This window comes from Protopterus annectens, chromosome 4.part1, assembly GCF_019279795.1.
Source record: "Protopterus annectens isolate FY-2018-M chromosome 4.part1, PAN1.0, whole genome shotgun sequence".
In the NCBI taxonomy this organism is placed as follows: domain Eukaryota; kingdom Metazoa; phylum Chordata; order Ceratodontiformes; family Protopteridae; genus Protopterus; species Protopterus annectens.
In genome coordinates, this window is record NC_056734.1 from 381740908 (window position 1) to 381767613 (window position 26706).

At 39.2% G+C, this 26706-nt stretch overlaps 1 protein-coding gene across 1 annotated transcript in view; it reads right to left on the reverse strand.

Annotated features, from left to right (window-relative positions):
* PPFIA4 (PTPRF interacting protein alpha 4) overlaps nt 1-26706 on the reverse strand; it is a 1641692-nt gene that overhangs the window by 478799 nt on the left and 1136187 nt on the right. Inside the window, exon 9 of the mRNA XM_044070202.1 lies at nt 17589-17723. Coding sequence (XP_043926137.1) covers nt 17589-17723 — 135 coding nt within the window. The remainder of the gene's footprint in view (nt 1-17588; nt 17724-26706) is intronic.

Sequence of the window (26706 nt, forward strand, 5' to 3'; positions counted from 1 at the left end):
CGTCTCAGGTCATTCACACCAACATGTACAATGACAGAGTCGTATTTGTACTTGTTCTGGAGTGACCTGTGTGCTTGTGTTATGTGGTGGATCCTGACACCCAGCAGGCAGCTAACTGTCCAGCCTAGTTAGTGGGACATCAGTGTGCCTGACTATAGAGTCACCTATTACTAGTGTGTTGGGTATGTTATTTTGCCTTAAGGGCTGTGATTGCATGGCACACTGATTATGTGAAGTATGTGTTTCATGGTTGGTGATGGGTTGTGGAGGTTGCCTGGATGTCTGCTTTGGAGGTCTCTGTTGCTTTTGCAGATTTTTATTTAGAGCCTCCGAGTATGTTTTTGTGTATTTATGTGTATTTGCCTGTATTGGTTTGTTAGGTCTATGTGAGACTGGTGGTGTGTTGCAAACATTACCCTTCTCCTTTTGACAGTCAGTTACAGTCTGGGGTTGAGAGAGCTTTGCCTCTAGTCTGGCTGTATAATTGCATCTTTCACATATATTAGTGTTTGGTGGTAGGAGGAGAGGGTTGTCTGTGTACACGAGGCAGTTGTAACATTGCCTTAAATTGCCCAGATTCACCAGCTGGACTGGAGAGTACACCAGATACTGCCCTTTGGACATGCCTGAAAAGGTAGAGTGAGCTGCTTTTCTGATTTACTGGTGTGGACGAATAGAGAGCCTTGTCCTTCTGAACAGTATAAGGTGGGCTAGTGCTAGGGGTATTTAGTGCTTGTTATGAGTTTTAAGCAAGTGCTGGGCTGTAAAATGAATGGTTTGAGTGCTAAAGTTGAAGGTTTGTCTAGTTCCAATGGAAAAACTGAAGAGTAGACTTCATGGAGTTGGGAATAGTTTAACTCTAGCTAACCAGCGCTGCCTGGCACGCAAAACCGCGTAAATGCGTTTTTTATATCAGAAAGATTAAAGAGAGAAATTAGCCCAAAATGGCCAATAAAACTACAGTTTCTGGGCAGAAACCACTCCTCCAAGGTCAGGTAGTCCTGTTCAGAGCTCTCCACTCTCACTGGTGAACAAAGAAACTTCTTTTTGCCCAAGTAAGCTATGGCCAAACACAGAAGCTTAAACACAGTCCAGGTATCAGCAGGTATCTGAAACTAGACTTTTCTAGATTAATAAGGTGGGAAAATAGCAAGTTTTTTTGTTTTTTTCAAGAAAACGGTAGAAACAAATGCAAAAACACTTTTATAGTGCAGTAATGGCTGCCGCACTTGAGTGGGAAGCCAGTAACAGTTAAAAATACAATTTACAACAGAAACAAATTTTAAAGTGCAGGCACAAATAAATGCAATTTCAGTTTAAAATGAGCATTCTGAGAAGCAATAAACACCAGAAAACGAGAGTTTAGGCAGAAATAGCAATAAGCAACAAGAACAACAATAACAAATGGTACTTAAACACTCCAAAGTCTCTCCTTTTGTCTCTCTGGCATGGTAGGTCTCTGCAGGACACCTGGGCAGGATCTGCTGAGCATATGCAAACACAAAAGCCGTGCAAATGCATTTTTTATATCAGGAAAAATTAAAAAGACAGAAATTAGCCCAAAATGACCATTAAAAGGGCAGGTAGGCTGTTCAGAGATCCCCACTCTCACTGGTAAACAAAGAAACTTCCTTTTTGCCCAGGTAAGGTATGGCCAAACACAGAAGCCTAAGCACAGATATCTGAAACTGGACTTTTCCAGCTTAGTAAGGTGCGAAAATAGCAAGATTTTTTGAATGACTAACCATCACTGATAGGTACCATGATTCTGTTACGTACCATGTTACTGCTTACTAAAATGTAACAAAATGTATTGAATATGACAATTATCTGTAAATTTAGCTGCATTTTTAAATGTCACATAAGATAAATAATAGTGTTTTTTTCGTTGCATTTTGGAGCATTTCTCCCCGGGCCTCCACTGAAAATGGACATATATCCAGTTGGACTAGCCTGGTAAACAAATGTAAAAAAAAAAAAAAAAAAAGAAATTTGATATACATATATATATATACATACATACACATATATATATATATATATATATATATATATATATATATATATATATATATATGTATATATGGGTTCCTATCAGATCGCCTAAAGCCCATTTCGCTGAAACTCCTTTCACCAAGACCAAATCGCTGAAAACTCATTTCGTCGAAAACTCATTTCACTGAAAATAGTACAGGCATTTTATATGCCCTTTTCCCCACTGTAGTGCGACTCTGGAGTTAGAATAAATAAGTGGGGTTGAGGGCACAGCCCCCCACATAATGGGAGGTGTAGGGGGTGTAGCCCCCCACCTAGCTTAGTTTTATACTATCCAGTTCCTATTAACTAGGTAAGTTAGTAGTTTATAACAACATTACGTGGGGGGGCTACAACTCCCACACCCCCAAATGTGGGGGGCTGCATCCCCCACCCCCCCCTACTTATATATATTAACTCCAGGGTCGCACTACAGTGGGGAATAGGACATATACACTGCCTGTACTATTTTCAGTGAAATGAGTTTTCGGCGAAATGAGTTTTCAGCGATTCGGTATTGATGAAATGAGTTTCGGCGAAATTGGCTTTCGGTAATCTGATAGGAACCCATATCTATCTATCTATATATATATATATATAGATATACATACACACAACCCAAATTCCTATCCTATTACTAAATATGTAATCTTTACCCACAAACACTTCCACATGCACTGAAGTCATCATCTTATCTAACCCTTCCCCTAACCCTAAAACAAACTCACACAATAAACTCATCCCCTTACCTAACCATAACCCACATACACTGGCACAAAAACTCCTAACCCAAACATAGTACTGTTTGCCTTTGGTGCCTAAACTGGCAGATGCTAAATCTGCCCATCAAACAAACTAATATGCACTACATTATGTCAACAGAAGAAGCATCTCACAAAAATGTAGTGCAATCATACACACACACACACACACACACACATATATATATATATACACATATAGGGGATCCATCAATATGTTCGAAGTTTCTATACTTCAAACCTCACTTCACCGAGTCCACTTGTCCGAAGTAGTGAAACTTTGAACATTGACTTTGGCAGTCACACTACAGCGTGGAATGGGAATATTCCCTTTTCCCCGCTGTAGTGCAATCTTGGAGTTGGTATATTTAAGTAGGGGAGGTGTGGGGGGCATAGCCCCCCACATGGGGGTGCAGGGGGGCTTGCCCCCCCCTGCAAAAACATTTTTTTTTTGGGTAGCCCAGAGAACTAGACTTCATCGAAAGTGCGCTTTCATTTAAGTGGACTTTTGCTGAAGTGTAAGGTCTACTGCTCTATTTCGAAGAAGTGTATTTTTGATGTAAAGCACTAGACCCATATATACATATACATGTACATACTCACACACACGTGTGTGTATGTGTGTGTGTGTGTGTGTGTGTGTGTGTGTGTGTGTGTGTGTGTGTGTGTGTGTGTGTGTGCATCTGGGCAAAGTTAATGTCTCTTACTTGGGGGGACATGGAGGAAAGCCATAAAAGCTTTATATCTTAATTATAGCAAGGTTAGGACCACTTGTTTTCATCTGGCTATAATGTCGTTGAGAAGTAACTTGACAAATCCTACGGGAACTTTACTCCAGATTACTCCCTACTCTTTATGGAAAACAAAATAGAGGGCTTGTGTCAGATAGGGCTTGTAACTCAAAAATTATCCTAGCTGATGTAACTGCTACTAGAAAGCATTTTCCAAAAACAGGAACTTGAAGTCTGTTTTCACTGCTGGATTGAAGGGTAGCCAAGCAAGCATTTCTAAGATGAAAAAGTATCCTGCAAGAGCACCAGGTCTCTGACTGGGGGCCCTCGTGGAATGGTCTACTCACTCTGAGTGAGGTAAAGTATGTGGTGTGAGAACTTTCATAAAAATCTGCAACTTAAGTGTACATTTATGGCATAATAAGCAAGGCCTTTCCCAAACAGTTCTGATAGATACTAAAGGGCCATGTCCAGTAGGATGGACTTGGGATTCAGACCACTCTGGTTTGCCCAACTGATGAAACATTTCCATTTACCCTTGCAAGTCTTTCTGGTGGATGGTTTCTGTGACAGGTTGTTAGTCATGATGAAGTGGTTAGTCCTCTACCGTAACGCTTGGCACAGCAATCTCCTCACATCTCTGTTGTGGTTTTTGTACTTGTTCATCCTCTGACTCACTTTTTGTGATACACGGGTTCACAGATGTGAGGTGGATTTACTAGAGCCACTGGTGATCTTTGTCATTTCATGTTCAGAACTTGAGACTGCATGCCAGTAGTTTGAAAAACTTCTCCTTGAGAAGTGCATTAATAACGCCTGGAATGGGGCTATTCTGAGAGGCTCATCCAGGATATGAGAGACCAGCAGAGGAAACCATACCTGATGTGACCTCAACAGTTATCATAATCAGTTTAGAGTATAGCCTTTTTTTCTTTCTGGTGGTCTTCTTGGTTATCAGTAAACAGGGAAAAATCATAACGGAAGCTCTGAGGCCACATCTCTACCACCACATTTTTCACCATTTGGTTTGATATTGGCATAAGACAGCACTGGTGACATTTCATGCTTCAAGGGAAATGAACAGATCTATCACTAGTTTGCTCCATCTGTGGAATATTCACTGGCTTGTGACTATTTATTTATGAGGCAGAAGTATGTTTATGTTTAGTCCAAAGGCCAAAGATTTGATTTTGTCCTGAATGAACACTGCAGAGAGAAAGACATTGTGGGATATGGCCCACTTCTATAACTTCAAGGCTTCCTTGCAAAGAAGTATGGAATGATTATATCCATGCCTGCTGATATACCAAATAGCTGCCATGTTGTCCATGTAAACTGATACTGAACCCTGTGGGATGTGTTCCCAGAAGGTTTGCAGGATAAGCCATATAACTCAGAGCTCTAGTGTATCAATGTGGATATGTGGCCTTTGTGGAACCAGGAGTTCAGTGTTATCTGGCCTTGGAAATGTGCCCCCCACACACACATACACATAGCAAATGCATCTGTGGTAGCATGGTAACAATGGAACGGACTGCAACATTTGAAAGGAGTCAGCATAGGTCAGAGTGGGCACACACAGCCACCAGTGGATGCACTTCTTGCACAAGTCTGCAATAAAAATGTTTGGGAAAATGTTGCTTTCCTAGCACTGTACAGACCACTGCAGAGGTATCATATGAAAAAGACGAAAGGGGAACCATGTAGAAAATAAAAGCTAAATATCATGGTACTTTGAGAAACTCTTCCGCTATACCAAACTGGGAATGCAAACACTCTCCCAGAGCAGGTTATAGGGCAGAAAACCTGTTTTCTGGCAGGAAACTTTTGCAGACCTTGATGTCCAGAATGAGACCTACACATAGGTGCTGCAGCTGAGATTTGTGAAAATTGACTGTGATGCCAAGGGAAGTGAATAGCCTTATCAGACAAATATGTTGTGGGAAGTTCTTCCATAAGTTCTTTCATATCGTGGAAACAAATTTCTAGTTGCCTATGCAGGGGAAGATTTCAGTCTCTCACATCCACTGGTGGGCTGCTATTGCTATCATACTCCATGAATACTATGGTGATTGTGTAAAGGGTAGCCTTCTGAAATGAAAATAACTAGCTCCTATCCCGAAGTGCAGGTACTTCATGAACTCCTTGGTTATATTAATGTGTAGGAAGTGTTCTGTTCTGTTGCATCAGTGCTGAATACAGCTACAGGGACATCAGTTATGTGTACAAGATTTGAGGTGGCACTGGTATCAGCTGAGTAGGCACAGGAATGGTGATACCAGGCCCGGTGTCTTCATGGGAGGGGGACGGTGCTGGCTTCCACACCAGAATCCTTTTTATTGGGACAGTGGACAGAAACCTGAGTTAATGAAGAAGAAAGACTTTCAGAGTAGAAAAAACTCAGTAGCTGGGGCTTGAACTGTACTACTGCCCCTTAGTGAGGGGATGGGAGAACTTGGCAACCTGTGCTGAAATCTTTATATCCAAAATGTCTTCAGCTAAATTCTTGTAATCATAATTCACAAGGAGACAGGCATGGAAGAAGGTCAGTTTCAATGCCTGAGCAAGCTTCTTGTGCCTTGCCAACAAATCAGATAAAGGAATCATCCCAAGATTTTCTTCAGCCACTGAGGTGGGAGGCTAGGCCTGAGCCTTCATCTTTTTGAGAGCAAACACCAAGATGGGGTATGCTGCTTTATTACTGCTCTATGGATTCTGAGTGGAAGGCCTCAGAAAAGGAATGGTTTGCTGTCAGGAACTGTATCACAGACAGATGGCAGGTGGTTCAGTCCTTTTCTCTTTAGGAGCCTGTTTCAAGAGGAAGGTCTTGAATTTTTTACACTTCACTTGTGCAGCACTTGTTTGAACATCGAACTAACAAAGCACTTTATACTATTATGCTGCTCACCTAGGCAGTGGAACTAGATAGTGCGACAATTTCTGGGCACTATGGCCCTGCTTGTAATCACATTGGTCAAACACAGGTTTTTGTGTGGTGATGGGAGAGAACAGTCCATGGTCCTTTATGCTAAAGACTGCAAAATAAGTTACTAGGATTAGAAAAACTCGTAAAAATTATAATAAATTAACTTTGAAAAAAAAATAAAAGCTGATAAATGCAGTCTGAAATACTCCTTTTGGACTGACTGAAAAACTGATTTGCAAAAAGAAAACAATTTATACCCATATAATAAAGATGTCTTTTAACAATTGGGTATGTAGTTATATACTGAAAGCTAGCCCTGCTTTTATTTTAAGGATGTGTAGCGACAGCTTGAAAGGTAGCACTGATTCTATGTATTCCTTTATTGTTGTTTGTTTAATAAAGAGTTTTATAACACTGAGTTTTCTGTCATATGTTTTGGGGGTCACAGAAGTTTATTTTGCGTGCTGATTACATAATATTAAGCTCTCTTGCAGAATGACAGAAGGCAGGAAGTAGATGGACAGACAAAGATAAAAGGCCATCAAGTAAGAAAACAGGCCCCTTAAATCTTACAGAATCACAGTGCCAAATAAGACTGTCACAGTAATGCTATTTACTCCTTCGTAGGTATGCTTTAAGATTTTGTGCATCTGACAGCATATGGGGAGACAACACACAGTATCCCTTACATTCCTGTCAGTTTTCTGAGCATTGTATATTAAGGCAGGCAGTTTGGAGCAGAAACTATGGCTTTTTCATAATCTTTTCTGCAGATTCAACACATTTTCCTCTTATGAGCTAGTGGGTATCAGGATTCTGCCATTATTGCAGAAAGCAAATAGAAATAAATATCAAAGAAAATCAGGACGAAAGAATCTGAAAAAATTGACTGAGGACAGTAAACTGCTGACCTGAGGTAAAAGCAAACAATTATGATGATATGCATCTGTGAGCCTTGCAGTTAGTCCACATAAAATATGACTCAAAGGGGAAAACAATGTTAATCTGCATTTGTCTCATTGGAAGCTCATGCCAACTTTGCATTTAAAGGGTAGCTTCTCATAATTCAGCATACATGTACTAACCAAATGTTGCGAGACAAAGGGTAGAAGAAAAAAAATGAAAAACTACATGACACAAGCAGTGGAATTGCTATTATTGGGCAGAACTGCAATAACATAAAACCATAAAGTGCTTTCTCCTGGTCTAACAAACACCACCTCCAACTCTGTATCTAAACCAAATGCACCTTCTATCAACAATGCGTTCCAGTTTATTTCCATTTGGTAACCAGGTATGTACACTGGTCTGAAGACCATTTTTAAGAACAATCCAGGCCAAGAGGGAAAAACAAACACATCGTACATAAATGACATCACTTAATAACAAAAGCAGTCAAATCAATCAATAATAATATTACACGTTGTGATGACCACACCCTGGCCGAGCAATCAAGGAACCTCAATCCTCACTACTAACACCAGGGAGGTCGTCTCCTAGAAGAGAGGAATGGATAACTAATACACACAGCAAAGTGCAATTTCCCTTAAGTGCACACAGAGATCACAGTCCGTCAGGGGCTGGTTGCTCCCTTGCTCACCAGGTTCCCAATAAGACTCCCCACTGGCACAGCTATAGGGTCCAGGTCTCAGCCTAGCTGGGCAAGCTAAAACCTCCAGTACCCTCTCTGTCCAACCAGTGCTTCGTGTCCCTGCAAAGTAGCTGACACAACACAACACACACACACACTTTGAGATAAGTATTTATACAATTTCACAGACACTTCTGGGAAAGGCTGACACAGATTCTCCAGCTGTGCCCCTTTACCCAGACTATACGGTAGTAATTACTGCCACCACCCAGTTAATAATATCAGCTACTAAAAGGCCCTTAAAAGGATGTCCAATTATTACTGTGCAATATTATTATCCAATGGTAATGTGAATATTCAGTCTAGGCTTATTGGAAGGGCTTAGGCAGTAAACTCTATAAATATATAATGTACTCTAAAGCATAATTTATCTCTACATAAATCAGCCACAGGTAGAAGGTTTTAAAAATAATTAATAATAAATAATTAAAACGCAAGACAAAACTACTACACCACAGAAATATCTAAGAGTTCAGAGATCACACAGAAACTTATAAAATACAGTACGACAGGTCTGATTTCAAAGAAAAATACCTAATTAATCTTTACTAGCTTTAACTATTCCTACAAGAAATCACAGTGCTAAAACTTACATGTGAGCATAAGCAGAGTGTTGGGTTAGATATCCAAGATCAAAATGCTTCAAGTCTCTTGTGACAAATAGTATTTAAACATTACTAACAAACATGTCTCTAAGGCCCAACCAAATTACTTCATGTTGACTCTTAGGTTTTTCCAGGCATACAAACTGCATTATTTAGCAATCTAACACCTGCTCAGAAACTTACAATAGAAGACATTTCACATGTATATTCAAACAGTAACCAGAGCAGTAAAGCACCATCCACATGTAAATTCTGGTCAAAAACGTTAGCCTTAAAACAGTGGGCATGAAACCTTCATCCAGACGCACTGGAGCTGAATTCTAACATGAAAGGGTCACAACATACTTCACTGGGCCAGTAGAGTGAAATTTTGTCACATATTTTGCAGTTCCACATTTCACAATATTCTTTTACACTCAAGAAAACATGCCTGTATTTTACATTTATTTACAAATGCCAGAATTATATATCAAATTCTATTTGACTAGGCTGGTAGCCTTCGCCCATCTCTCCCCAGTCGTCACAGATGTCATGAGTAGTCAATCAAAAAAAAATGTAGACAAATATCATAGTAAGTGAAAACATATATTGTGGTCACTGTTGATGTGACATCTCGATTGCTATGTGCAAAAAAAGGATAAGAGGGAGGTGTATATAGATGAAATACAGTGAGGCAAAGGCATTAAATATGTACATTTAGTGTTTTCTGACATGGTTTCATGTTCAGCCTGAATTGTGAAGTAACTGCATATTAGTGTCCTTTAGGTTCTTGTATAGCTGCTGTTTTTAAGTTTTTCATTGTATCAATTTCTCTGATAATGTCAGAGATTGTCCTATGTTGCAGAAACAATCTGAGAATGACTTTTCAGCCAGAGCAATTCAAAAATTTTATGACTACAAAGTATAGTGTTAGCAGAAATTTTGTGTATGTGCTTAGCTTTGTTTTAATGGGGGAGAGTTAATAGTTTTGATTAATAAGTTTAAATATCAATTTACTTAGAAAGCTGCTCTGTTCGTAACAAGAAAACCAGGTGGACTTTGTTATAGTTGGGCAGTGATATCCCATCATAGGGCTTAAATGTATGAATTGAAGTATATTATTTTCAGGTTTCTGCAGTGTGCTAGTATTTTTTTTCTAGATTCCTGCAGCCCCCTCAGCTCTCCACAATCTACCAGCCAGTTTTTTCTTTCGGAGTAAGTCATTCCCAGCCCAAGCATTCCTTGACAGGTGACAGCAGATAGCAGAGATGTTATTGTAGCAACTGTCATTTTTTTTTCTGTTTATACCTTAACAGTGCCCCTCGTGTGGATGACAAGAATACCTGTGTCACTGATGAATGTCCAGCTATGCCTTCCCTGAATGTATACAAACTTGTGCATGGACACACACACACACACACACACACACACACACACACACACACACACACACACACACACACACACACACACACACACACACACACACACACACACACACACACACACACACACACATACACTGAAAAGGGCTACCATCACTGCATTGGCTGGTTACAGCTCACTTCCTAGTCAACAGTTCCATTCACTGTCTGCAAGCCTCTACCTAGATGATAGCAATTGGCCAACAGAAGCCCCCAGTCCCTCTCCCCCCCCCCATTATGGGCACTCAGACATCAGCCCTTCTTTCTCACCCTACCCCAACAGGATCTTCCAGCGTTCGAACCACTAGTTAAACTCTGGTTGTCTGGGATATAGTCAGAATTTTATTCCTGTATTTGACAGAGACGGTGAGAGTGGTACTGTTTTGAACAGAGAGTAGGTTAGTAATAGAAAAACATACCCTACTTGTGGCAGTCTTATGATAATTGCTATGGCTTATCTAGCATCTTTAAAAAGCAGGTAAGAGATTCCTATGCTATCGTTGGATAAGTACATTTTGTGCTTGAGATTCTACATCATGGGAAAATCATCATAGAGTAATGTTAAGCTCTAACTGTTAGTTTGTCCTAAGGACCAGTTAATTTTAAAAGATTTGATAGCCTTAACTATGATCTCAACCCTTACCTGAAGGCTACATGACATTTTTTTTGTCTTTGTACATTGCCAGTAAAAATATTTAGTGGAGTTCTATCTAAGGCTTGTCTCTGTCTTGTATCACTTCATTGTGTTTCACGTGGTTATATTTCAGCAGTCATTTACTAATCATACAAATTTAATTTTTTTTCAATACAAAAAAACACGTTATCTTTCCACGAATGTATTGCTGACTCTCTTGACCATACAGACCATAGTGCCACCGTGTTGCTTTGTTTGAAACTGCTCATATACGATATATGTACTCAGAAATTCATCATTAGAAAACATTCTCATCACAAGATTCCTAGGCCTGCAAATAAATTACTGTACTTATAGGACATTACTTATATGGCGTGTGCAATATCTAAAATGTTTCTGAAAATGATTTTTGTACACATGCAGTTACAGTTTTTATGCTAAAGTAGTTTTACTATTCCTAGTTTAAAAAAAAAAAAAAAAAACACAAGCCCCAATATACTGTAGCTGGTGCCATGGTGCAGACAGATGAAGCCTTGGTTGTGACACAGGTGACTTGGTTTGTTTAGTAGACCTGATCCAAGGAGTCAGCCGACTCAGCAGGCGGAAATGGGAAATGAAGCAGTATTTTACCATTGCGTATGTCTTGGTTGAGGGGAAGGGTTTTCAGCAGCAGATGATAACCCCACTGGTTTAACAATACCACGGACACATGTATACACAAGTTGTCACTTTTAAAAGTCTTATGTTATTACGTAAAAGTTGTTGGGGGCAGGGCAGGGGTAAGAAATAAAAAGAAAAAAATCCCAACAGCAGTAAATACGATGGTGTGTTAGTATCCTCCTCTCTCACTACAGGGTAAATATCTGATTAGATATGGGGAGCCTCAGGCAACTCGAGAGGTACCAAGAGCAGCTGATGGTCATTTACACGGGGGCAAAAAAATACCCCAAATTATTTACAGAATGAGAACTTTTACCTTTAACTGCTATTTGTAAAGTGGTATTTGAAAAAGGAGGTTGAATGTCTTAGGTTTAAACTAACAAATCAGCAGGTTTTGACTCAGTGTTGTTTCCAGGTAACAGTGTGTACACAGCTCTTGTCAGCAAGTTTTGAGTCAGTGTTATTTCCAGATAACAGTGTGTACACAGCTCTCGTCAGCAGGTTTTGAGTCAGTGTTGGCTCCAGGTAACAGTGTGCACACAACTCTCGTCAGCAGGTTTTGACTCAGTGTAGTTTCCAGGTAACAGTGTGTACACAGCTCTCGTCAGCAGGTTTTGACTCAGTGTTGTTTCCAGGTAACAGTGTGTACGCAGCTCTCGTCAGCAGGTTTTGACTCAGTGTTTTGACTCAGTGTAGTTTCCAGATAACAGTGTGTACACAGCTCTCATCAGCAGGTTTTGACTCAGTGTTGTTTCCAGGTAACAGTGTGTACGCAGCTCTCGTCAGCAGGTTTTGACTCAGTGTTGTTTCCTGGTAACAGTGTGTATGCAGCTCTCGTCAGCAGGTTTTGACTCAGTGTTGTTTCCAGGTAACAGTGTGTACACAGCTCTCGTCAGCAGGTTTTGACTCAGTGTTGTTTCCAGGTAACAGCGTGTATGCAGCTCTCGTCAGCAGGTTTTGACTCAGTGTTGTTTCCATGTAACAGTGAATACACAGCTCTCTTTTGACTCAGTGTTGTTTACAGGAAACAGTGTGTACACAGCTCTCTCGGCAGGTTTTGAGTCAGTGTTGTTTCCAGGTAATAGTGTGCACACAGCTCTCATCAGCAGGTTTTGAGTCAGTGTTGGTTCCAGGTAACAGTGTGCACACAACTCTCATCAGCAGGTTTTGACTCAGTGTTGTTTCCAGGTAACAGTGCGTACACGGCTCTCGTTAGCAGGTTTTGACTCAGTGTTGTTTCCAGGTAACAGTGTGTACACAGCTCTCGTCAGCAGGTTTTGACTCAGTGTTGTTTCCAGGTAACAGTGCGTACACGGCTCTCGTTAGCAGGTTTTGACTCAGTGTTGTTTCCAGGTAACAGTGTGTACACAGCTCGCCAGCAGGTTTTGACTCAGTGTTGTTTCCAGGTAACAGTGTGTACACAGCTCTCGTCAGCAGGTTTTGACTCAGTGTTGTTTCCAGGTAACAGTGTGTACACAGCTCTCGTCAGCAGGTTTTGACTCAGTGTTGTTTCCAGGTAACAGTGTGTACACAGTTCTCATCAGCAGGTTTTGAGTCAGTGTTGTTTCCAGGTAACAGTGTGTACACAGCTCTCATCAGCAGGTTTTGAGTCAGTGTTGGTTCCAGGTAACAGTGTGCACACAACTCTCGTCAGCAGGTTTTGACTCAGTGTAGTTTCCAGATAACAGTGTGTACACAGCTCTCGTCAGCAGGTTTTGACTCAGTGTTGTTTCCAGGTAACAGTGTGTACGCAGCTCTCGTCAGCAGGTTTTGACTCAGTGTTGTTTCCAGGTAACAGTGTGTACACAGCTCTCGTCAGCAGGTTTTGACTCAGTGTAGTTTCCAGGTAACAATGTGTACACAGCTCTCGTCAGCAGGTTTTGACTCAGTGTTGTTTCCAGGTAACAGTGTGTACGCAGCTCTCGTCAGCAGGTTTTGACTCAGTGTTGTTTCCAGGTAACAGTGTGTACGCAGCTCTCGTCAGTAGGTTTTGACTCAGTGTTGTTTCCATGTAACAGTGAATACACAGCTCTCTTTTGACTCAGTGTTGTTTCCAGGAAACAGTGTGTACATAGCTCTCTCAGCAGGTTTTGAGTCAGTGTTGTTTCCAGGTAACAGTGTGTACACAGCTCTCATCAGCAGGTTTCGAGTCAGTGTTGGTTCCAGGTAACAGTGTGCACACAACTCTCTTCAGCAGGTTTTGACTCAGTGTTGTTTCCAGGTAACAGTACGTACACGGCTCTCGTCAGCAGGTTTTGACTCAGTGTTGTTTCCAGGTAACAGTGTGTACACAGCTCTCGTCAGCAGGTTTTGACTCTGTTGTTTCCAGGTAACAGTGTGTACACAGCTCTCATCAGCAGGTTTTGACTTAGTGTTGTTTCCAGGTAACAGTGTGTACACAGCTCTCGTCAGCAGGTTTTGACTCTGTGTTGTTTCCAGGTAACAGTGTATACACAGTTCTCATCAGCAGGTTTTGACTCAGTGTTGTTTCCAGGTAACAGTGTGTACACAGCTCTCATCAGCAGGTTTCGACTCAGTGTTATTTCCAGATAACAGTGTGTACACAGCTCTCATCAGCAGGTTTTGACTCAGTGTTGTTTCCAGGTAAGAGTGTGTACACAGCTTTCTTAATATGCAAAAGTGTTTTAAGGAAAAGCTGTTTGCTCTGTTCACGTGTCTACTTTATAACATTTCTGTTAATTTAGTATTTCTTACTAACAGCCTGTTTTGGACTCATGTTTCACTACTTTATATGCATTTTCAGATTTCACTGCATCAAGAAGTCTTTTCACTTTGACAGCATCTACAACAGTTAATTTTCATATTTCTGTTCAATACCATTTAAATTCTTTTCAGCACAGCTGTACTTCCCTCTTAAATACCTTATAGAAATGTGCGTTTCTTAAACCATCTTTGTAGGACTGATTAAATGCAGGAAAATGTTTCCTGACCTGTCTCGAGCCGCACATACTGCAAGCTTCAACTGAAATGATACAATCATCCAGGCCTCCATCCTGAATACTCACATGACTTTCTTTTTCACATCCATTGCTTTTACAAAATATGCCACCCTTGCCTTATTATTTGGCTCACACTTCATTTTACACACACTGTTTTTATCAGTTATCACTTTTGTCTGCTTACTACTTATTTCACTTATTCTGCACTCATCCACAGTTTTTTTTAATAAGGTATGATCTGTTTTCTGTAATACCCAGACTCTTGTTTAATTATTCCTTATATGACAAATTATTGTCTTTCTCATCAAAGAATCATGCAACTGTCAAAATTCATAGCTTTTGGCTCAATTCTTCTGCTAAATAGAGAAGTACATATAGTTTCTGTAGGACTTCATGCAGCTGAACAGGGTAATGTAAAATTCTTTCTGGGCTGACAACTTTTGCATTTTCTCTACGCACTATTTTATCTTTCCCCTATTGAAGAAAATTAAAACATTTAAAATACGTTTACGGCTACTTTCCAGTGATATGTAGTAATGACACACAATGAACCTTGTCAAGGTTTTGAGCTAATCCACTTACAGAGTGGAATAAAACAAATTTCTGGATTGAAAATTTCTGGTTTTCTGCTTAATTTTTCTCATGAAAGAATTCCAGAAGGGTGCAGCTGAGGATTATTTACCCTGAGTTATACTTCTGAAAGGTCAAAATACATGTGCTATTGAAAGCATACATAGTAATTCACTTATAAATATTTATTTTCTCATTTCATGACAGTATTTCCTTTTTGGAACATGTGCTGTGCCTTAACTATATTCCATGTGAATTCTTTAGCAGAAACATGCACCCCATGGCGTGCAAATCACTTTAACTACCTCACTAGCCTTAAAGCTATATATATATATATATATATATATATATATATATATGTATACGCGTATGTATATGTATATATATATATATATATATATATATATATATATATATATACACACACACACACACACACACACACACACACACACACACACACACACAAATATTTTGACCTACATGTTCTGCCACTTCCATGTCTGCTTGGTACCCTCTGGTCCCACAGTGTTGTCAGTTTCCTTTATTAATGGTGCAAGTGGCACACACACCTCTAGAACAAAACTGTCTGAAAGAAAAAGATTCATTACCATTATATGCAGCTTGGTAAGTGTTCAAACACTATCTGTTCTGTCATGCTACAATAAATGCCTTTCCCTGTCTGTTCTGTCATGCTACAGTAAATACCTTTCCCTGTCTGTTCTTTCATGCTACAATAAATGTCTTTGCCTCCTGCTAAACCATTCTTGTCAAATATCCACATCCCTTCATACTGATTCCTGCTATATAAACGCTGTCAAATGTTTGCAACATCACATTACCCCTCTTGCCACATAATTTCTACAAAATGATTCCAGCCCATCCTATTCCATCCTAGTATATATCCCTGTCAAATGTTCATGGCTCTGCCTGTCCCTGCTACTAAACAACTCTATCATACATTTATGGCACTACCTGCTCCCTCCTGCTGAACAACTCTATCACACATTTATAGAATTGCCTACTCATTCCTGCTATGTAACCCCTGTTACATCGTTACATGTTTATATCCCTGCTTACTCCCTCCTGCTACATAACATCTGTCACATGTTTATGGCACTGCCTGCTCCCTCCTACTACATAACCCGTCACATTTTTGTAGCAATGCCTGCTCCCTCCTGCTACATTATCCCTATAACATGTTTGTAGCACTATCTGCTCCTACCTCTTAATTAACCCCTGTCGCATGTTTGTAGCATCACCTTCTCCCTAATGCTACATAACTCCTATCACATTTTAATGGGTGCTAATGCCTGCTCCCTCCTATTTCATAAACTGTGTCACATGTTTATGGCCGTGCCTGCTCCCACCTGCTATATAACCTCTGTCACATGTTTATGGCACTACTTGCTTCCTCCTGCTATATAACCCCTGTCACATATTTATGGCACTTCCTGCTTTATCTTGCTACGTAACACCTGCCACATGTTTATAGAACTACCTGCTCCGTCCATCTACATAATCCCTGTCACATGTTTAATGTACTGCCTGCTCTGTCCTGCTACATTACCCTTGCCACATACTCACAGCACCTGCTACCTCCTGTCACATGTTTATAGCACTACCTGCTTCATTAACCCTATCACATGTTTATGGCAATGCCTGCTCCCTACTGTCATATAACTTCTAATGAATGTTCAATGCATTGCCTAGTCCTTTCAGTTTCATTCCTGCCACCATATCTTCAAGGCACTGACTGCTCTCTTTCCTCATATAATGCCTGCTTGTATGTCACTGCCTATTCCAGGATACCTACATATGTTTAAGGCGTATTTGTTTACTTCAGAGTCAGTGGTACTGCAAAAAGGTCAAACCAGTTCTGTCGGTATGGATACATCAATTTAGGAAAAGACTAAAAGTAATAAAAAGGTAGTGTATGTGTGGGCTTGCCTTCCATGCCAAGTTTTATTTTAAATTAACTCTATTTCACCCCTAATTTATAATATTTACAAGCTGGATTTCCCGGCTTGCACTGTGAGAGTTGGTGCATGTTGATAGACTGAAATTACTATGCTAGGAAATTATCTGCCAGCAAATGAGTAGTAACAAATCAAATGTCTGATCCAACAAATTGTAAAATTTAATGTATAACGAAATGTATAACGTACGCCCTCCTGATCCTGTTACATAAAAGAGAGTAACTTGTAATTCACTGTAGATAAACAGACCGCAGACTATGGTGCTAGAAAATATTTCACTGCGGGAAGGGAAGTGAAACCACACAACCTTTCTATCAGCATTGCTGTCCTTTCTTCCATTTATAAAACGGCAGGGGTCTGTACTGCTGAATAGCTCATTGCAGCAAATCAAACTAGTGATCCAAGTCACTGATTCTGTTTTTAATATTTCTTGTTTTAATTCATTCTTTGGAAAAGACAGCACTGTATCTTAATAGTATTGTTACAGGGCAACTGCATGCTCTAAATGAGCTACAGTTACAAAATGACTGTGTCAGTTATGAAGCCAATGAGTATTCTCAGCTGCCATGGAATGATGACAAAAGTAAATTTCCTTCTCAGTCCCACATTGTGTTTTGTTTCATGGAACTGTTTTGTTCATAACCCTTTTTGTCAGGCTTCTTTTTAGTACCTACCTTAGTAAGTGCTGCTATTCGCTGAGCGAGTTCAGCTTCTACTTCAGGTAACGTCTCTGCCTTCCTCATGGTCTGCTGGAGCTTCTGCTCGGCAAGTTCCAGGAGTTCCTGCAGGTGTCGGACTTTCTCTTCAGACTAAATAAGAATCAGAAAGAACAAATGTGAGAATACTGACCAGCTGACATTGAATCTGCATTACAGTAGGTGGTCACTTGTGGTCACTTCTTGAATTGTAAAATGTTCACTTGCCCTACCTTGTAAACCCTGAACATCAGCAATGGCGAAAGCTCGGACTTGCGCCTTTATACCTGCACTTTATTTGTCTTTCTCCACCTTTCGTTCATCATAATCTGTTGTTCCCAACTTAATAGACAAATCCAGTTCATGGATACCTGGGTGTCATTCACAGGAAAGGAAGCACTTTCTTGTGCCTCATTAAATACCATTTCTTTTTATGTAGTTCTATGCCTAACCTATGTCTGCCATTCTCCCTCTCAAAGTACAGTAGAACAGTGGGGATGTTAAACTTTTATTGCATCAATACGTACTTTACAATTGAGTTTGCCTGAGTTTCAGATTACAGGAGTCCTTTGTCTGGGCTACAAGTTACAAATGTTGAATACAGTGTTAATACATTCTACAAGTGTTGAAGAAAGGATACCTACATATTTTTAAGGCATATTTGTGTTGAAGAAAGGAGGGGAAGTTACAGCATTTCACTCCAAATGCCTAAAAAGACATAAAATGGACAGACAACAAACATACCTCATACAGGAGGAAGCAAGTCATAAAATGAGCAAATGACAAACGTGCCTCATATAAGAAGGAGGAGCACATGTATGTGTCAAACAGTTGAGGTTATATCTAAATAATGTAGTAGAAATTGATAACTGGAGATAAAGCTTCAGCAGGCTAGCATATAGTGCACTTAATGACCAAATTTATCTCACTAAACAGAGATTCAGAGAAGCAGATTGATGAAGCAGCTAGCCTTGCTACTTCTCAGGAAATGATTCTCTGTTTCATTTCCTGGCTAGGTAATGTCTGTGTGGAGGTTACAATAGTGTCTCCTGGGCCATGTGATTTTGCTGGGGTGTTCAGTTTCTGCTACATCTCAAAGATGTGCCATATGGTAAGTGAGTGTGCAAGAGGGTGTTTTGTTCCCTGCTTTATGCCTGTTGAATGTCAGGATTGACTTTGGCTTCTCCAAGACTCACAACAGGATAAAAGCAGGTACCAGAAAATGAATGAATGAAACAAATGTTTTAGAAGATCTGTTTCAGCCAAAACAACAGGACATAATTTATTAGTTTGTTTTACTGTAAAGCATGTGGATAGCTGCTACAATGGGTATTAAAAAGGGCAAGGCCTAGTGTTGTGTTTTTAGAAACACTCTGGACAGCAGAGACAATAAGATAACAGTTTATGATCTGTGAAGAACTCTAAAGTACTTATAAGGATGTATTTGAAAATGAGACCCTGACCCTCCAGATATAAACCAACTGTTATGTCAAATTACTACGCCGTCTAATTACAAAAATCAAGTCACTAAATGTGTGCTATACAGCTAACTGTGGGGATCAGAGCATGTTGTAAGCATTCATTTGTAGCTCTAACCTCAAGACAGAACCAATACCAACCTCACATCTTTTGCCAGGTACAAAATATGTCAATATGGTTTGTTTTCATTTATATAAATGTATGATTGCCTATCTTGTAAGTGATAATTTAATAAAGATGATCAAGATTTTTAAAACAGACATGTCAAAGCACAGTGACGTTGTTTTTTTAAATGCATCCCATTAATGACAGAAATCATAACAAAAAATTACCCTTGCACCATACTATTCCTACCAGAATCAATAGAAAATCCAAATTTCTTTATGCTTTTCAAAAGCCGTTATTTGCTTCCTCAAAACACACCTAACTCAACCTTTTCCTTAAACCTCCACCTGATCAGTAATGTATTCAGCATTGTGAGGTCTTTATTTTTAAAAAAAGACAAGAAAAGAGAGACTGCACAACTGATTGTCTGCTACTGCTCCATTCTGACTATGGCAACTCCAGGAAGTCTCTCTCTCTCTCTCTCTCTCATTCTTTGGCTGTACAACTGGGCCACGGAAGGAAAAGTAGTAGGAGCTATCCCACATCAAAGCAGAATAGTGGAGCCACAGAAGGAAAAGTAGTAGGAACTATCCCACATCAAAGCAGAACAGTGGAGCCACGGAAGGAAAAGTAGTAGGAGCTATCCCACATCAAAGCAAAATAGTGGAGCCACAGAAGGAAAAGTAGTAGGCGCTATCCCTCATCAAAGCAGAATAGTAGAGCCACGGAAGGAAAAGTAGTAGGAGCTATCCCACATCAAAGCAGAACAGTGGAGCCATGGAAGGAAAAGTAGTAGAAGCTATCCCACATCAAAGCAGAATAGTGGAGCCACGGAAGGAAAAGTAGTAGGAGCTATCCCACATCAAAGCAGAATAGTGGAGCAAACACAAATACAGAACTTAAAATCAGAGCACTTTGTCCAATGTGGAGCAGTTGAGAGGTATGCATCTGATTCCTAAGTCTATAATATACTTTTATTGTTTTTGAAAGAGCACTGGAAGATGCAATGCATGTTTTGGTGAAACAGGAAGAATTATTTTTGCCAGAAAAGAAGAATCATTACCTAAGAATGTTTGTGCTATGGAAAGCCAAGTAGGATTCCCTTTTTCCAACAAATGTGAGGGACCAGCAAGGAACTGGAATGTTTAAATATGGCCATTGCCACCAATGTCCTTATATTTTGAAAACCAATAATGTTACTGCTAAGGGGAAAACCATTTATTCTAAAGGTAATTTTTCTTGTGATTCAAAATGTGTAGTTTATAATTTGGCTCAATGTAAATCATGCCCCACATTTTATGTTGGAAAAACTAATAGAAAGCTGAGGGAACATATTTATGAACATAATTATGATATTAAGAAAAAGAAGAATACTAACACATTATTTAAGCATGCTGAGGTATATGGGGGCATGAATTTGCATTTGTTGCATTGGAACCAGTAAGATTGGGCCCCCAGAAGGATTTATTGAATTTAGAGAGAGCTGTGAGCTCTGGTGGCAGTTGCTACATAATGCTACAAATTTTCCAGGATTAAATGAAATGTGTTCTATTAACTGCACTTTAAAATTAAAGCATTATGAGGTTTGAATATTGATTTAATATTTGCAGTTATTTCAACATTTTAGATTTTTGTAATGTTAATGAAAAAGGAAGTGTTTTATTATTTTATTCTCACTCATGATTGGTCATTTTTTACCATGTGATCTGCAGGTATAAGGGTGTTTAAATGAAATGAATGAATGTTTATTATTGCTCTGATGAAGTTCCATTGGGAGGAATGAAAGCTCTTAATTAATAAAATATTTGTCTATTCAGTTCCTATCGAGATGTTGGACATCCTTTGCATCGCAGCAAGTGTTTTCGTACTTTGAGTTTTTGTAGTCTTTGCTCCAGTTTTTGTTTGGTTGGTTGTTATTGCTCTAAACTTCACTGACTGCAACACAGAAATCTTTGAGGGTGAATAACCATCAAAACAAAATTCTGCAAAAAGAAAGTTAAATCCACAAAGGAGAAGGGAGATTTGAAATACTACATATTTAGCTTTCTAACTAGAAAATTATAAACTTACATTCAGGAGTTTCAATTAGAAGACTTGAATTGCAGGATACCCACTAATACTCTGGTAGATGTAACAATAACACCTTAAGGAAGGTAAACAAGGAATAAACCCATGTAACAGAAAAATGGAGTCAAACATGTAAGCACTGTACATAAAAACTGGACAAGTATTATAAAAAATGAGACAGAACACCACAAATAGCTATAATCTCCATAGAATTAAAAATCTACATTTGGCTAAATAAAACTTTTTGGATTAAAGTAATTTCAGTTCCTTTAAAACACACACAGTAACATCACAAAACAACTCATTATTATTACAGAGTATTTGCAGATTTGACTATCATTCTCGGTTCAGAATCAGACGGGAATGAATGATGTTGCCCTGCATAAGACAACACATTCTTCACTGCCGTTACGATGCTGATGGGGGCATTAGCATTAACAATACAACATATTAGTGGCTGCCTTCTGAGTCAATGTCTATGACATGGGCATACTGTCACCTTCTGCACTGCAGATCAGTCTGTCAGCAACTGACATACTATCACCTCCACAAGCAGGACAGTTTCAACCACTATTATATGAATTAGGACACCATACAGCAGTTTGTTACAGATGGGGTTTACAGATGGAATCACTGGGACTGATGGATTTCCTATCCCAGTGGAGAGACAGCTTTGTATAGCATTTACCATCCTTTCTACAGGCACTCGTCAGTGCCTCACAGAGAACACCTTAGCAGTTTCACATAAGCTGGCTTTGCAAATTTTCCAACAAATCACTGGCATGGTTTTAGAGCATGTGGAAGTGCAAATATAAGGTTTTCAAAGACAGAAGAGAAGAGATGAGAAGAGAAGAGATCCACCTCTATGTGCACATTCTGCAACACAGCTCATTTCTCTGAGGTCCTGGATCCACAATTTGAACCCACATGGCCATGAAAGCCCCACCTGCACTATATAGCATTCTATGTATAAACCAGAAAGGCTTCCTCTCCATCATCTGTCAGGTGTTGTGCAGTGCATGGGGTATTATGTAGAATTGGTCTGTGACCTGTCCAGGCAGTTCCCAATACACCCACAACTGGCACACATGTGGCCTTGGCCAGCATTTCATGTGGGGTGATTTTCCACATGGTTTTAGGTTAGTAGCTTCAAATACTGCCACCTTTTAGAGTACTGGACATGACATTTCCATAAATAAAGCAGCAGACTACACATTATTATCCACTATTGTTTGCTACAGGTGTTGCACAATATGCCTTGGAACTGTGATTGATGACCCAAAACCAAATGGTGGAAATGGCAGAAACAACACAATGTCACAGACATGATACGTCCTTGAATGTGTTTGGACTCCAGAAAGCTTGCTTCCACTGCCTGGACATATCAGATGTCAGAGTGCAGCATTCACCTGAGACCTGTGGTAAGTTATTTGTAGTCTGTGCGGTTACACAATATGGTAGTATACATGCAAATCATCACAGAAGCACATAAAAGTATTACCTGACAATCCTGGGGCAGAGGCTGCAGAGGAATCAGGTGAGGAGTCATCAGATGAACCAGCTTGGAGATGGTAGATTTTGTAGTACTTACATGTTACTGTAGGCATTAACAGAGTATGTGAGATTCCATAGAGATATGGAGACAGATAATCAAATTCCGTTATAGGATAGGGCTGCTTTATCTGAAAAGGTGAAGGTTTGTCCTTACAGGAGGTCTAAAATTTATGCTTATCTCAAGGATTTTTATATCAGAAGTACAGTGAGACATTTGCTTATTCAAACATAAGTTACAACTAAAGTTAAAACAGACCGTATCAAAGGACACTTTAGATCAAAATTTTTCATTCTGTAAATTTCTTAGAACCAGCTTTGACAACTGGATTTCAGAATTTTTTTTTTAACAAATGCAGAGATCTATGGTTAAAAATACCCGTATAAGTTTTATTATAAAAGATAAATTATCCATCAAATGAATATTAGGGTGCAAGGTCATGTAAGCGATATTAAGAAAGCATTATTAGTTATTAATTTTTAAAAGGATTAAATCAAAGTACTTTTGAGTTTTTTTTTAAATCTTGTATTCTTGCCCCAGTACTGAATTGCGTTACTATGTCTCAGATATTTTATTAAGTAAAAAGCAGGGTTTACTTTTCCTTATGATGCACTCCAGATGAACAGCTCTAATAATTAAATTATTCAATTTTTGTCTTATAACTTTTAATGTTGTTATAAGCTGCAATCAAAATAATCCAAAGGACTTTAATTAAAACATTACGAGCACTTTCAATCGTACAGAACTTCATCAGACTGTTGGTTTGTTTATAAATCAGAAGTTTAAGTACATTTGACTTATTTATTTTATTTAACATTTGTTTACCAGGGAGGTCTGACTGGACATATAGTCCATTTTCAGTGGAGGCCTGGGGAGAAAGCTCCAAGTAAAAATTAAACAAGTGACAATAATTTATATTTTACAATGAAACATAATAAACAAAGAAACAGAATCACATGATTTAGTTAGAAGAGAACAATATCATTCAAACCATCACAGTTGGTATGGGCTAGTATAATGGAGCCTCTGGCTGAAAAAATAAAAACAAAAATTTAAACCAAAAATACATGAGTATAAATTATTCTAACTTTTATTATAATAGTGGTGTTAGCAAATGTTTGTTATACATAGAATTATTATGCATATGCAGATGTACAACGTGATTAGGTGAAAGGGGGGTATTTTGAATATGTAGATGTACACAGTGATTATTTGAATGGGAGGGATGAGAAGACAGGTATAGTGTAGGTGAACAAGTAAAGTAGTCATAAGAGTGAGGTGAAGGTGTGAGGGTATGCTATGGTCAGCCAGGTGCTATGCATGGGCAGAGACAGCTACTGGTTAGGTGTTCTTTGAGGAGATATTTAAATTGGATGGGTTTGTGATATTTAGGATTTGCTGAGGGATGGTATTCCACATTATGGATATCTGACAAGAGTATAGTCTCAGAAGCTATTGTTTGATTTAGTGACTTTTAATAGTAATTTGTCAGATGATATTAGGGGTCTATTACTGGAGAAGGGTTGTACCAGATTTTGTAGTGCAGGGCATTTATCGGGTTGGTATATGATGGTGTAAGCAGTTGTTACTTGATTGAGAGATAGTAGATTTTTAGACATATTTAAACCGACACAATTCTGCTTAAATGCTATTAATTATAGGTTTTCAGTCACTGGCTGCCTCACGGAAAGCTGGACATATATGGGAATCTTACGATACTCTTAATTTAGAACCTTGTGTTAGCAAATTAACCAAGGCGCCAATTTTGAATTTTATAAAAGTTATGCTTAATTCTTGGAAAAGGCTACTGGTGAACGCTTGAAGCTGGTCAGCATCTTTATACTGCATAAAAGATGACCAGTTAAAGGATGTTTTATTTTGTATAAGGGGTGTTGGCACTGGCTGGTTAATGAAATGACTTTACATTTTTCTAAGGATATTGTAGGAGGGATGTAGGAGAAGTATAATGGTTGGAATTTCTGAAGTGCTACAGACATGACCAGCCAGTTTGGATCACGTTCATTTGAGGAGGTCATCTGTGTGATCCAGGTGACTTGTACATTAGCCTTAAGGAAGATAAGTCTACTTTTCCTACTTTTATCTTTTCCTGGATCAAACACTGAATATGTTACTTCATAGGTTCATAGGTGTGTACTAGGCTAATGGCCCTGGAGCCTTTACAAGCCTAGCCCATAGGATTACCCTGGCATCATGCCACCCAACCTTAGTTCCTAGTGCCTCTGTCGAGTAGATCCACTGAAGTGATCCCGGGATGAATTTTCTATTTCCCATCCACTCATCAAGATTTCTCTTGAAGAGGGCCAGTGAGGTATTTCTAGCCTAGGAATAACTCATTTGGGTCTAGGACTGAATGCTTGACCCTGGACTCTGTTATTGCAGGTATATTGCAGGACTGTTTATCCAGAAGGAGTCTAGTGGTTTTAACCAATTTAATCAACAGTTTAAGACCTAGCCATTTGACCTAGAGGTGATTTTTTGGGGGGGTGGGGTGATGTAGTCTAGGATTTGATTGTCTTACACTGTGTGACAAAAATTAAAAAAAAAACACTGGTGTTAGATGGAAAATTATTTTAATAAACTGATACGGTTTCAATTTGTAGTACAAGTATTTTGTTTGGTTTCTGTCTGTACTGTTCTAATATGCAGTTAGGAAAGGTTTCAATGGTAAGTGATTGGGTTTTGAGTTGGGATAACTTTTTTCTATGCGTTCTGGCTAGATTGATTTGTCTTACTCTCTGGAAAAGCTTAGGTGGTATAGCTAATAGGACTCGTGGCTCTTTGGAAAGTGCGATATTCGAATAATTAATGTATGGGGGTAATGAGATGTATAACAAAGAAGAAAAACTACTGTAAGGTGAATAAAGATTTCAGAAAATTGGGGATACCTGCCAAACTGCACACTGATGTCAAGAAATGGGGGAAAATTTTAAAGCATTTACATCAACTCCCATGTTTTGTTGAAAAAAGCCCATTTAACATAGCAAAATCATAGCAAAATCACAACGCTGCGAGGGTAACAACAGGTCTCTCTTTCCCTCCTGTGGTTATGCAGTCTCAATCTCAGAGTTATCATACTTAGAAATGCAGGCATGGATTGCGAGGGGGGCTTTTTCTCCTGCAAAAAAAGAAGTCATGTACTTACCATAACATTCCATCTGTGTTGTCCATTTTCATTCTTCCTCCACTGATGGGTTCAGATCTGTTCCTTTACGAACTAATTCTTCCAGAAGTTTGTAAACACAAAGGATGGGGGTCGGTGGGCGGGAAGTTGAGGAAGAATGACAACAGACAACACAGATGGAACACTACAGTAAGTAAGTAACTTCTTTATCTGATGTTGTCAATTTTCATTTGATCCTCAACTGATGGAACGGAGTCCCCCAGCTACCTAAAATCCTGGGTGGACTCTAAGGAAGGATATTCTTGAGCACAGGTGAACTAAAGGATGCTCTACCTCTGGAGACCAGATCCAATTTGTAATGAGTAACATTATGGGAAGTAACCCAAGTTGCCGCTGCACATAGGTTGTTCATGGACGCTCTGGAAAGGAAAACTGAAGAAGTTGCCATGGATCTAGTTGAATGAGCTCATACCAGTTGTAGTTAGGTAATACCCAATTTTTTATAAATAAATGAAGTAGAATCAGTTAGCCATCTGGCTAAAGTTACTTTGGCAACTGGTTTACCCAAATTCAAGTTTGCAAAGGAAACAAACAACTGGTCTGTTTTTCTTATGTCCTTTGTTTTATGCAGGTAAAAATGTAATTGACTGTGAGCATCCAATAGCTGTAACATATATTCACCCTTATTTGCAAAATTAGGGAAGAATACTGGCAAATTAATGGACTGATTGACATTAGATTCTGACATCACC